The 13476-nt window shown below is 46.3% G+C and overlaps 1 protein-coding gene, 1 long non-coding RNA gene and 1 other non-coding gene across 3 annotated transcripts; all 3 read right to left on the bottom strand.

The window, feature by feature from the left end:
* Nucleotides 1–2367: 2367 nt before the first annotated feature.
* LOC111590671 (U2 spliceosomal RNA) lies at nucleotides 2368–2564 on the bottom strand. Its single transcript, XR_004855712.1, has one exon. It is a non-coding gene; the product is annotated as a U2 spliceosomal RNA (small nuclear RNA).
* A 797-nt stretch (nucleotides 2565–3361) lies between these two features.
* LOC103644683 (glycine-rich cell wall structural protein 2) lies at nucleotides 3362–4047 on the bottom strand. Its single transcript, XM_020541767.2, has one exon. The coding sequence runs from the start codon at nucleotides 3989–3991 to the stop codon at nucleotides 3362–3364; it is 630 nt and encodes a 209-aa protein (XP_020397356.1). The 5' UTR covers nucleotides 3992–4047.
* Nucleotides 4048–7153: 3106 nt separating this feature from the next.
* On the bottom strand, nucleotides 7154–7965 carry LOC109943636 (uncharacterized). Its single transcript, XR_002266682.2, has 2 exons — nucleotides 7853–7965; nucleotides 7154–7765 (listed from the first exon to the last, which is right to left on the bottom strand). It is a non-coding gene; the product is annotated as an uncharacterized lncRNA (long non-coding RNA).
* Between the last annotated feature and the right edge of the window lie 5511 nt (nucleotides 7966–13476).

Below are 13476 nucleotides of genomic sequence, written 5' to 3'. Positions count from 1 at the left end.
CATGGCACCGGAGGATGATCTTATTCCTCTAAACCCAATTGAGGTACACTGTTTTCCATTTTTATTGTCAATTCTGTTGTAGGTGATCTCCTGCTCACAGGTGGACGAAAACGAACCAATTTTTTTCTGGAGACACCATTGGACCTCTTATCTGCAATATAATCTTCAGCTCCATTCTAAAACTTGCACATCCGTACGTAAAATATATAGACCAAAGGCAATAAGATACTTCATATAATAAATGGTTTGTTTCGCTCTGTTGACATGTCATTAGAAATGGCATATGATGAATACTTGATTGAGGTACTGGTGGGTGCAAAGCTTCTATAACTTATGTGGGCAGACTAGCTAGTTGTTGATACTGATAATGGTAACAATTATGATGACCTCCAATTCTACTTGTAGATATGGCATGCTATTGAATATGTTGGTTTCCCGTAACAGATTTAGCAGCAACCCATGCCTTAGCCTTTGTAGCCCAATCTTCCTTATTCCCATGACCTTACATTCCTTATTTTTAAGGAAATATAGAAACTATCATCATAACAAACAATTGATTTATTGGCGAAAGAGATTTATTCTGCCTCAAAAGGCTATAAAAATGATTGACTTTGGTAAATCTTGTGCTATGTTTAGAGTTTATTTCATCGAGAGTAGTCTACAAAGTTTTAATGGCAAGGCCCCCAAATTACAACTAGTCCATCGAGTCATCGACAAACAAGAAAACATTGTACATTAGCAAAGAAAATCGCACCAAAATTACCGAGAACTTAGTATGTAAGGAAGCATGTAACTGCTAAGAAAATTGCAGTCATGTCAAGGATATGCAAAACCAATAGCTTAAAATTAATTTATCAACAAATAGTTCTCAAGAGAATTGTATACAAAAAGGGGGTTACATGACAGTAAATCTGTTCGGCTAAATATTTTAAAGTAGACATCTCATGCGCAGTCACTAAAACATGGCAGATAGAAGAATGTTGAGGGTGGTTGTGAATTACATTCCCTTTAGTTTAGTCATGTTGAAAATGTCCTTAACTAAGCATTTTTATCACTCTAACTGAATTTATATTTACCTACATCCATTATGTGGTCGGCAACTCCAGCCAACCCTTGGGGTGAGGAGCTCCAATTTCACACGAGGGTCGGTTGTGTCCAACAACCTTGGGGTTAGCATGAGTTATTCTGCAAAAAGGTCAAACTAGCCCTAATAAGTGCAACCCGTATGCTGCTCTGTTTTCCGTGGGAAGCTTGTCCAGAACGACTAGCTCATTTGGGAAAACCAGAGAAGAGAGAGCTAGGCTTAGAGAAAGGAGAGTGGAGTTTGAGAGGCACCAAATCCAAATATTTGAGAGAGTGATTTGGGGATCTGGAGTCTCCCCACACCTATTGGCTCCCACCTCTTGTACTCTTCATCTTCATAGTGGGGTTTTGTTCATTGTCGCCCGTGAGTTTTCTCTCCGCAAGGAGTTTCTCACGTAAATCTATGTGTCTTCACTTGCTTGGATATTTTATTTGTCATATGTGCTGATTGTTCATCATCTTGCTTGCTATTGGAGCCATATCGTTGCTGTTGTATGGTCATGTTGGCATGAGGGGCATATATATGTGTTATTTTGATATGTTGGTGATCTGATGATGGGATTGATGGTGTAGTGACCTGATTGTTGTGCATATAGCGTTGTTGTAGTGCTGGACATCTTGTGGTTGTCTGGTCTGAAACTTGATTCTGTTTAGTTCATGCATACAAGGTGAAACTTGATTATGTTTAGTTCATGTATACAAGGTGTTCGGTGAAAAGCTTGTGACAACTTAGCTTGCTGCTTCTATCGCCCGTGGCACGTCCGACCCTCACACATTATAACTATCAATGATTTTTGATTGGTATGACACTTTTCCAGCAGTACCTATCTAAGACGGTTCAATAGAGTTTTAGCTGATAATGGTTTGTTTACACAGTAGAGGAAAGCTCTCAGATGTTATGGTTCTCTTTACCTGTTGCAGGTTTGGTTTGGGACGTGCTGTCGAACAAGGAGGTGGTGAAGCTCGTGTCATCGGCGCCCGACCCGTCCTAGGCGGCGAGGCAGCTGATCGGTCGGCGCAAGTACCCGACGTCCATGGTGGACGACTGCGCCGTCGTGTGCCTGGACCTGAACAGGCGGGTCTCTCCGGGCAACACAGGAACATGCTATTTTGGGCGTCACGACGTTCACTGCTACTACTTACCGGCATGATGTTTGATGACTAATTTGTGGGCGATACTAGCTTCATAATTTACGACCAAATTTACTGACTCATATATATATACATATGCAACCTTACATTTTGCCGCGTCTAAAAACATACTTAAAGCTCAAATTGCATTGGTTGGGGCGCGCCTGGCTCAGCCTATAGTGCAACGGCCGAGCGACGCTCGAGGGCTCCAGTGGCAAGCCGCTGTAGCGAGCCCTCCCCCACAAAAAATAAATTTAATATCGAAGTGGACACATAGTCCACATATCAGATATTAAACTGATAAGAACAGATACTACACTTGATCTTAGCCAAAAGGCCGAGAAAGGTATGATTTCTACAGCCGGCCTCCGTCTCCTTATGTAGCGAGCGCGCGCCTCCGTGCTGCTTTGGCTGGGCGAGGTGGGACTAACTGAAAACGGATGAAGCTGAACGCACTGCATCCCCCGTGCCGTGCGAGCGCTTGGCTGCTGCATCCGTCTGGTGCTACGTTAATGGGCCGCGGCCCAGCGGGCGTTCTTGCCTCCTCTACTTATTAGTTAGGCCCAACCGTTAGACTCCGGAACATGAAGGAGACATGCGGTGCAAACGGAACAAAGAAAAAAAAGAAGGCGTGAGAAACTATTGAACATGTATCCTTATTATTATACCAAACGGAACAAAGAAAAAAAAAGAAAAAAAAACATTGTGATCTCAGTATATAGTAACCAAGGTCAAATAGGAAGGCCATGAGAACTATATCACATACGATTTCTTGAGCACATGAAAGCTAAACATTCGACTCTTGCATGAGCGCACGTCATGAAAGACATGCGGTGCAAAAAGACGTATTCCTCATAAATACAAAATGAAGTTCTACTTGGTTATGGATTTATACGTAAATTATAGCCTGATTAGATCTATAATATATAATCGCCTTGTAGCTCTAGCCCCTGCATACATAAAGAGAGGTGAGGACCCTCCTGAAAGATGAGAGATCTAATAAAATCTCTACAACTATTAAGAGCAAAGTGTAGACTGCCTCCGCCCTAACCAGCCCACGCCGCGAAACCCCCCCCCCCCGCCGCGATTCACCGCCCGCCCGCGAGTCGAGGATACTAAAAGGCAGTGACTATCCAAGTAATTGAATTCAAAGACGCTTATCACCTCCAATCACCTCGTCCCAGAACAGCTGTTGCCTCCCATCCTCATCTTCTTCGTCCATTTCATCTCTGTATCCCAGCTCCACGTCTCCACGGTACCCAGGTTCGCTCCCGTACCCAGAATCGGTGGCCGCTGCCTCCGCTGCAGCGCCGACCCCACCACCTCCGACACCAACCCCGCTAACGGGCGCCGGGCCGAACTCCGTCGCCATCGACACGTCCCTCATCCGCACCTCCCCGACATCTGACGCCCACATCTCCCCACTGGAGTCAGTGGCGCCGCCGCCGCCACCACCACCATCGGCGCCGCACGTGAAATGGAAGTCGGAGCACGTGCCAGATCTCCGGCGGTCGCTGCTGCGGCCGGACACGGACCGCGAGCCCGCACCGCGGCGGCGTCGCTTGCGGAGCCCGAACCACCGGAAGGATCCGCCGCTAGCGCCCCCCGAGGGGGCAGGCGTCGGAGTCTCCGCATCAGGGAGGCGGGCCGAGGAAGGGGGAGCGGTGGAGCGGTCCGAGCGACAGGGCTTCTTGTGGAAGGGGTGCCAGGAGGCAACGGCCTCGGCGAGGAGGAGGTGCGGCGGGTGGTGCCGAAGCTGCGGGGCGCGCGGTGTCATCGGCGACGGAGGTGGGGACTGGGGGACGCGTCTGAGTTTGGGTTGGGAAAGTTGGCACGGTGGTGCCGCTGGTCTCATTTTGCCCCGGAGGGAACCAATGTCTGATTTTTTTAATCTCTACAACTATTAAGAGCAAAGTGTAGACTATCCCCGCCCTAACCAGCCCACGCCGCGAAACCCGCGCACGCCCCCCTGCCGCGATTCACCCCCCCCCCCCCCCCCGCGGCTCCTCATCCTCGACGTCGCCGTAGCAGCACCTCGCGCCTGGCTCCGTTCGTCGGCGAACCCACTTCCCCCGCCCCACCTCAGTCCCGGCCAAGAGATCCGGCCGACCCCGGTGAGCTCTCTCGCCGCGCGCACACCTCGCCGAGTGTAACCGCTTTCCTCGTATGGCCCGTGCCTCGCAGGTCGCTCGGACTCGGAGACCGGCGAGCCGCTCGTGCTGGGCGCCGGGATGCTGCTCGTCCATCTCCGCGCGGCGGACCGCCCGCGGATCCAGCGCCCCCCCCCCCTCTCCCGCCCGCGGCTCCTCTTCCTCCTCCTCATCCTCGACGTCGCCGTAGCAGCACCCCGCGCCCGGCTCCGTTCGTCGGCGAACCCTCTTCCCCCGCCCCACCGCAGTCCCGGCCAAGAGATCCGATCGACCCCGGTGAGCTCTCTCGCCGCGCGCACACCTCGCCGAGTGTAACCGCTTTCCTCGTATGGCCCGTGCCTCGCAGGTCGCTCGAACTCGGAGGCCGGCGAGCCGCTCGTTCTGGGCGCCGGGATGCTGCTCGTCCATCTCCGCGCGGCGGACCGGTGGGAGCGCGTGGCCGCGGTGCTGCCCGGGAGGACGGTGGCCGACGTCGCGGCGCACTACGACGACCTGGAGGTCGCTGTCGGCTCCATCAAGGCCGGCTTCGTGCCCTTCCCCCGCTACGGCGGCTGCGGCGGTGGCGCTGTTAGCTGTGTATGCGATCGTACACACAAATGAGCAAGGAGGACGAGGTTCTCGCCACTACGCCCAACAGGTGTTTGATGAATTGCTTCAACCTCATACACAGTGCTTTCAGCTGGGATGCAGTTCCACATCGGCAACCTTGGCCACCACCACATTTGCACTGTGAGTTTGGGTGTGGCCGTGCTAATTTACGTCCAATCCCATGGTCGTCTTTCACCATAGGGGTTTATGAGGTTCTCAAGTTATACACTGGTAACTACAATCAGTATGTTCTAACTCACTCTGAGCTTGAAGAGAATCAAATGAAGCAGTACAAATGGGAGCAGGAACTCATCAACGAAGTACTGCCAGTAGAAAGTTGTCGACCTGTGTTATGTGTGCCTGTGGATTTTGCAGACTCTGATGGGTGCACAGAGGCGAATGCTTGCTCGTCGCCACCTTGCGGTTGCTGCTATGATGAGGAATTGAAAATGCATGGTCGGAAGTGGACACAGCTACTACACTGCATCTTCGAGGTACTGTCCAGCAACATGAGCTCCTCATTCTCATTTATTCAGGATCGTCACATATTTTTATAAGTGACAAATGGCAGCCAAGGTAGTCAGGTGTTCAGACATTAGATCGCAGACTGGCAGTCAAAGTAGTTAATGGGCAGATGATCTCCTGTCCTCATCACTTGCCAGATGCTGAGTGATTTATATCAGGCTACCAGGCGCAGGACATCACTTGCCAGGTGCAGGACAATGGATTAACACAGCAGTTAAGCAGTTCTACCGATGAGCTGAAGAATGCAGTCAAGGATAATTTCCAAAAGAACAACCAATTTGTGGTGTCCATGTCCAGTACTGAGCAGGCATCTTTGAGCCAGTCGGCACAACACTTGGCGAACAGCTACCTGATGACGCCCAAGTCTACTCATGAGAAGAAAGTTGTGCCCAGATCGTTGCCATCTTGTGCATTAGTGCAGCCCAAGAAGTCTAAAATGCCAAGCTTGGTAGCAGCAGAAACCAACCAGCTCATGGCTAGATCCCACACAGGATCAGAAACCTTGCATCGTCGGCAGCAGCAGGTGCTCTACCAAAACAAGAGCAGCAACACGAGATTTGCTGCTGGCAAACATCACATCCATTGTACGGTTAGTAGCTCTCTGCAAAAGACAACGGCCTCTCAATAATGGTTCCTCCAAAAATCTCTACGAGCAATGTAGACTGCCCCCGTCTCCCTACCCCGTCAGACACGACAGCCGCGATCCGCCCGCCCGCCGCAGTTCCCGCCACGAACTCCGCAATCCCCATCCGCCCTCCGCAGTCCCTGCCCGTGATGTGAGGAACGAGTCCCCGACCAGCAATTTGGAGCGTGGGAACCGCCAAACGCCGCACATGCAGGTCCCTCGTCCCTGCCGCTCACCGGCCACGGAACAACACCGCCAGCCGGGCACACACATGCACCAACAGTGATATGTAGACAGACAGATTCCTAGATTGTAGGCAGCTAGCTAGGACAGCATCAGGCAGGGAACTGCTTCGCTGTCTTCTTGAATGTCTTTATATAGACTGGACTTATTAGGACTAATTTGGTGAACAGGGGAATGGAGGACAACGGTGTTCGTGCCGCAGACGGTCTCAAGAGCGTACTCCACCTAGAAGATGTGGCCGCCATCGGCTACGGGGCCGCCATGCCTCCAGTGGCGCTGCCCGACAAGGAGGCTGGGTATTTGGGGGATTATCGGCGAAACATCATGGCTCCCGACGAAACAGGGGCTGTGACTAGCGCGCTGGACGTTGCTAGGGGGCCGCCTGATACTGGCAGTGGCTGCTGCCTGGGGGCAGCGGCAAAGCTCATGATCGTCGAGACCTTTGATACCAGATTGGTAGGAGTCATGTTCCCTATCCCGACGATATGTTTCCGTTGCAACGCACGGGCATCCACCTAGTATACATATAAAGACAACTCATGACACCACCTTACGACATCAGCTCATCTATATGCAATACAATCATCAATCACCCCAACATGTCATAGAGTACAACGATTTGGCTGCATGAATATATTTAAATCTTGTGTCCTTTGTTCTGTACACCATCACAGTTATTCCTTCGAGTTTATTACAAATAAACCTACCACACGAATCATCCTATGGTGAATTATGCAATATTTAACACCGAAAAAGACCTTATAGGTCCACATGCAATCCATTTGATGGGATTCTGAGATACAACAACAAAAAAGAGGTGCGTGTAGAGGTAAATGAGTATCCTATACAAAACTGTAAGTCCACTGCTAGTTCATAACTTCCTGGACTGCTGCAGGGTTCCAATTATAAGCAGCTGCATCTGTCCGATCAGATATGACTATATGAGTCACTAGTGCAAGGCCAATTGATCCTTTTGGCATGTCTTCTGCATCTCTGCAACAGTGGAATAACCAAATCACAAGTTCACAACTAGGTCCCGCATAACTTACCATCCTCCAGGGTGATTGTAAGCTCGTTTTCTATTTTTAGTAACAAACATGGGATGATGATTTTCAAACCGGCAGATTTTCCCCCCAATAAACACATCCAGGGACCAAGTTACCTGTGACTGGAGAAAAAAATAAAATACGAATAATGTTAGCTGCTTGTTTTTGCAACGGTCCAGTATTGCTTGACCGCGAAGAGTATCTTCTCAGGTACAAGAGGGCCACCCTCATGATCAGCCAATCTTGTCTTCCACCTCATGGCATTGGCTATTTTCTCCACTTTTACAAGAACATCAACCTTGTCACGAATTATGACTGCACCCTCCGGCCGTAAGATTCTGTCCATTTCCAGGAGTATATCTTCAAACTGACATCTGTTCAAGAACACAGATATTAGTTAGGAAGTTTTATTTTATTCACAAACTTGTCCCACTGCAAATTTACAGATGCCACATGCTTACTTGTTTTGGTACAAGCTGAAGATGCCATTAGAATGTATAAGGTCATATGTCCTTGGATAAGTAGAGAACCCTTCACACCTGAACCAAGAATAATTGTATGAAGAACAAATGAACATTTGATAAGAAAAAAAAACAGTATCTTGCAATGCACCAAAACTGGCAGACATACGGTAAGTCAATAACGCAAAGAGAAATATATAAAAAAGGATTTTTTAAAGCAAAAAAAAAACTCATACTAGTGAACAAAGCACCAATGTGAAGAATTCACATGATGACCTTGGTGACAAGCTTTTCTAGGGTGCACCTAGTGGATATCTATGTGTTGATCTCTACCACCTGTCTACCCATACTCAAATTTTGGGACATTGGATCTTATTAGAATATTCCATCCAGGGGCTCTCCTTTCTTTTACCTTTTGCCCTTTTCATCCAACCATCATATTCTTCCTACAACCACGCGTCCACGCCCCAAGGAGGACCCCAGGGCTCTGCCTACTCACCTCCCCCTATCTCCATTGGCAGCCTCCGTCTTGTCCTCCTCCCATTTCCTGCAGCCAGAACCGCTGCCGTTCCACACAGCTGCGCTAACCTGTCGAGTGAATTACCCCCGCACCAACCCTACCAATCCTCCACCACAGCATCCCTACCACCTTATCATTACACCCAGCAACCACCTCCACCACCGAGCTGACCTTCCTTCCCTCAAAGGTCTGAATCCTCAACCCAAAAATTCCCTCACCCTAATCTGCCAGGGATGAAAGAGAGATGCCAAGCTTGATGGAGTTGGAGAGGAGAGTGTCACATGGCAAATCCGCTTCTCTATTACAACTTCACCTCAAATAGCTTCAACTGACACCAGCATAGCTAAAATTCCATTATCTCCCTCGGTTGTCACATAGATTGGTAATTGAATATATTCTTCTTATATCATTCTCAAAGCAAATACATTTACTAACAGCATAAGAAAAAGTTAAACAGAATATAGAAGTAGAATGTAACTATGCTGAAAAATGATTTCGGAATTTTGCATAGTAAATCAAAAATGATTTCAGAATTTTGCATAATACTGTGTCCATAAGCACTTATACGTTGCCAGGAAAGCTTCTCCTGCACGCCAATACTACGCAGATCACGGATGTCAGGGCGCAAGAAGATTGCACCAGCAACGAACATTAGTTGCTCCAAGTATTACATCCGTTATGTCCCTGGGCCCACATGTCGGGGCTCAGTACCCTTGTACGTGTCCCCCTTAACTATAAAAGGGGAGGCATCCACCGTTACAACATAGGTTCAAGAAGGCTCAGACACAGACTCACTCAGACACTCACAAGTTCACACAAGCTCTCAAGTTCAATACAACACACAGTGGAGTAGGGTATTACGCTCCGACGGCCCGAACCACTTTAAACCCTTGTGTGTTCTTCCCGTTTCCACCTAACAGGAAAAATGCATAGGCCCCTTCTCATCTAAGGATTTAGGGCGGGTGCATTCCGCCACCCGGCCGGAGATTTCCTCTCCGACAACATCCTTCATTCCAAACTTGGTAAGTATATCTTGAGTGTACTTGGTTTGGCTGATGAAGGTGCCCTCTTGGAGTTGCTTCACTTGAAATCCTAGGAAATACTTCAACTCCCTCATCATCGACATCTCGAATTTTTGAATCATAATCCTACTAAACCCTTCACAAGTAGATTTGTTAGTAGACCCAAATATGATATCATCAACATAAATTTGGCATACAAACAAATCATTTGCAATAGTTTTAGTAAAAAGTGTAGGATCGGCTTTGCCGACTTTGAAGCCATTAGTGATAAGGAAATCTCTTAGGCACTCATATCATGCTCTTGGGGCTTGCTTGAGCCCATAAAGCGCCTTAGAGAGTTTGTAAACATGATTAGGGTACTCACTATCTTCAAAGCCGGGAGGTTGCTCAACATAGACCTCTTCCTTGATTGGTCCATTGAGGAAGGCACTTTTCACGTCCATTTGATAAAGCTTGAAGCCATGGTAAGTAGCATAGGCAAGTAATATACGAATTGACTCAAGCCTAGCTACGGGTGCATAGGTTTCACCGAAATCCAAACCTTCGACTTGTGAATATCCCATGGCCACAAGTCGGGCTTTGTTCCTTGTCACCACACCATGCTCATCTTGCTTGTTGCGGAATACCCACTTGGTTCCTACAACATTTTGATTAGGACGTGGAACCAAATGTCATACCTCATTTCTCGTGAAGTTGTTGAGTTCCTCTTGCATTGCCAACACCCAATCTGAATCTCTTAATGCATCTTCCACCCTATATGGCTCAGTAGAAGACACAAAAGAGTAATGTTCACAAAAGTGAGCGGCACGAGATCGAGTGGTTACCCCCTTATGAATATCGCCGAGGATGGATTTCACGGGGTGATCTCGTTGTATCGCTTGGTGGACTCTTGGGTGTGGCGGTTTTTGACCCTGTACTTCTTGATCATCTTTCTTGTCTTGATCATTGTCATCTCTCCCTTGATCATTGTCCTCCTCTTGAGGTGGCTCATTCTCTTGATCTTCATTTTCATCATCTTGAGCTTGATCCTCATCTTGGGTTGGTGGAGATGCTTGATTGGAAGATGACGGTTGATCTTGTGCATGAGTGGGCTCTTCGGATTCCTTAGAACACACATCCCCAATGGACATGTTCCTTAGAGCGACGCATTGAGCCTCTTCATCATCTAATTCATCAAGATCAACTTGCTCCACTTGGGAGCCATTAGTCTCATCAAACACAATGTCACAAGAAACTTTAACTAGCCTAGTGGACTTGTTAAAGACTCTATATGCCCTTGTGTTTGAGTCATAACCAAGTAAAAAGCATTCTATAGCCTTAGGAGCAAATTTAGATTTTCTACCTCTTTTAACAAGAATGAAGCATTTTCTACCAAAGACTCTAAAATATGAAACATTGGGCTTTTTACCGGTTCGAAGTTCATATGATGTCTTCTTGAGGATTCGGTGAAGGTAGAGTCGATTGATGGCGTATCAAACGGTGTTGACTGCTTCCGCCCAAAACCGGTCCAAAGTCTTGTACTTATCAAGCATGGTCCTCGCCATGTCCAATAGAGTTCTATTCTTCCTCTCCACTACACCATTTTGTTGAGGTGTGTAGGGAGAAGGGAACTCATGCTTGATCCCCTCGTCCTCAAGAAAGCCTTCTATTTGTGAGTTCTTGAACTCTGTCCCGTTGTCGCTTCTTATTTTATTGATCCTTAATCCGAACTCATTTTGAGCTCATCTCAAGAATCCCTTTAAAGTCTCTTGGGTTTGAGATTATTCCTGCAAAAATAATACCCAAGTGAAGCGAGAATAATCATCCATAATTACAAGACAATACTTACTCCCACCGATGCTTATGTAAGCTATCGGGCCGAATAGATCCATGTGGAGTAGCTCAAGCGGCCTGTCGGTCGTCATGATGTTCTTGTGTGGATGGTGGGCACCAACTTGCTTTCCTGCTTGGCATGCGCTACAAACCCTGTCTTTCTCAAAATGAATATTTGTTAGTCCTAAAATGTGTTCTCCCTTTAGAAGCTTGTGAAGATTTTTCATCCCAACATGGGCTAGTCGGCGATGCCACAGCCAATCCATATTAGTCTTAGCAATTAAGCAAATATCGAGTTCAGCTCTATTAAAATCAACTAAGTATAGCTGACCCTCTAATACTCCCTTAAATGCTATTGAATCATCACTTCTTCTAAAGACAGTAACACCTATATTCGTAAAAATACAGTTGTAATCCATTTTGCATAATTGAGAGACAGAAAGCAAATTGTAATCTAAAGAATCTACAAGAAAAACATTGGAAATAGAATGGTCAGGTGATATAGCAATTTTACCAAGTGCTTTGACCAAACCTCGATTTCCATCCCCGAATGTGATAGCTCTTTAGGGATCATTGTTTTTCTCATAGGAGGAGAACATCCTTTTCTCCCCAGTCATGTGGTTTGTGCACCCGCTATCAATGATCCAACTTGAGCCCCCGGATGCATAAACCTACAAAACAAGTTTAGGCCTTGTTTTTAGGTACCCAAACGGTCTTGGGTCCTTTGACATTAGAAACAAGCACCTTGCCAAACACAAGTCTTGGAGCCCTTGTGTTTGCCCCCAGCATATTTGGCAACTACTTTGCCCGATTTGTTAGTTAAAACATAAGAGTCATCAAAAGTCTTAAATGAAAATTTATGATCATTTGATGCAGTAGGAGTTTTCTTTTTAGGCAATTTAACATGAGTGGATTGCCTAGAACTAGATGCCTCATTCTTATACATAAAAGCATGATGAGAACCAGAATGAGACTTCCTATAATGAATTCTCCCGATTTTGTGCTCGGGATAACCAGCAGGATATAAAATATAGCCCTCGTTATCCTGAGCCATGGGAGCCTTGCCCTTAACAAAATTGGACAATCTCTTAGAGGCATTAAGCTTGACATTGTCTCCCTTTTGGAAGCCAATGCCATCCTTAATGCCAGGGCGTCTCCCACTATAGAGCATACTTCTAGCAAATTTAAAATTTTCATTTTCTATCTCATGCTCATTAATTTTACTAGTTAGTTGTGCTATGTGATCATGGATAGCATCAACATTAATATTTCTACATCTCATGCAAATAGAAACATGATCAACGGTGGATGTAGAGGGTTTGCAAACATTTAATTCATCAATCTTAGCATGTAACATGGCATTCTCATTTCTAAAATTGGAAATAGAAACATTGCAAACATTTAAATCTTTAGCCTTAGACATTAATTTATCATTCTCAATCTTAAGGCTAGAAAGTGATTCATTCAACTTGTCAATCTTAGCAATCAAACTAGCATTATCATTTTTAAGGTTGACAAGAGAATTATTACAAACATTTGATTTCTCCATCTTAGCAATTAATTTGGCATTTTCAATTCTAAGGTTAGAGATAGTGTCATGGCTGTTGGGGACTTGTTCTCAAATGCTATGAATCAAGAACAAGGCAACATAGAATGTTAAATATTAAAGCCCTTCGTCCTTCGAAACATTATTTCCCTTGGGACATAATGATCTTTAGACGAAGGTTATAAAATACATACCTTCGTATATCGAAGATATGAAGGTAATAAAAGGAAGCGCGCAAAATATAAAAGATAATATAGACAATCATATAGTAGTATCAATTCATCTCCATTATATTATCATGCGAGAATAAAAACAATATTGAGTTACATTTGATACCTTTGACTTGATAGACAGCAAAGGTACAGGCGTGATGCAAAAGCAAATGTCGAATCAGCGTGAACAGTACGGGAGCACTGTTCATCTATTTATAGGCACGGGACGTAGCCCATGTAAAATTACACCCATGCTTTTTTCATTTGCTAATGACTCTATAGTGATCCATCGGGGGTCTAAATAGCCTTTTCCCTTTTAAGTCGGTTCCATTTTCTGCTATCATGCCGAAGCTCCCTTGCGCATAGCTTCGGCTTCGTGCCAACCTTCGTATTCTTTGTGCTTCTTCACGCTGTAGTTCTGTTCCGAGTCCGAAGGTACCTATTCATGTATTATACTCCAGAAACATTGTTAAATCATGTTTTTGAGGACCTTCAGAAGACGAAGGCCCCCA

The sequence above is a fragment of the Zea mays genome, chromosome 1 (assembly GCF_902167145.1).
Source record: "Zea mays cultivar B73 chromosome 1, Zm-B73-REFERENCE-NAM-5.0, whole genome shotgun sequence".
NCBI lineage: Eukaryota > Viridiplantae > Streptophyta > Magnoliopsida > Poales > Poaceae > Zea > Zea mays.
Note: the sequence above shows the minus strand (reverse complement) of the source record. Positions and strands in the feature narration are given on the sequence as shown.

Coding starts and splice junctions, on each gene's coding strand:
- LOC103644683 (XM_020541767.2), bottom strand. CDS start 3,991: ATGACACCGCGCGCCCCGCAGCTTCGGCACCACCCGCCGCACCTCCTC.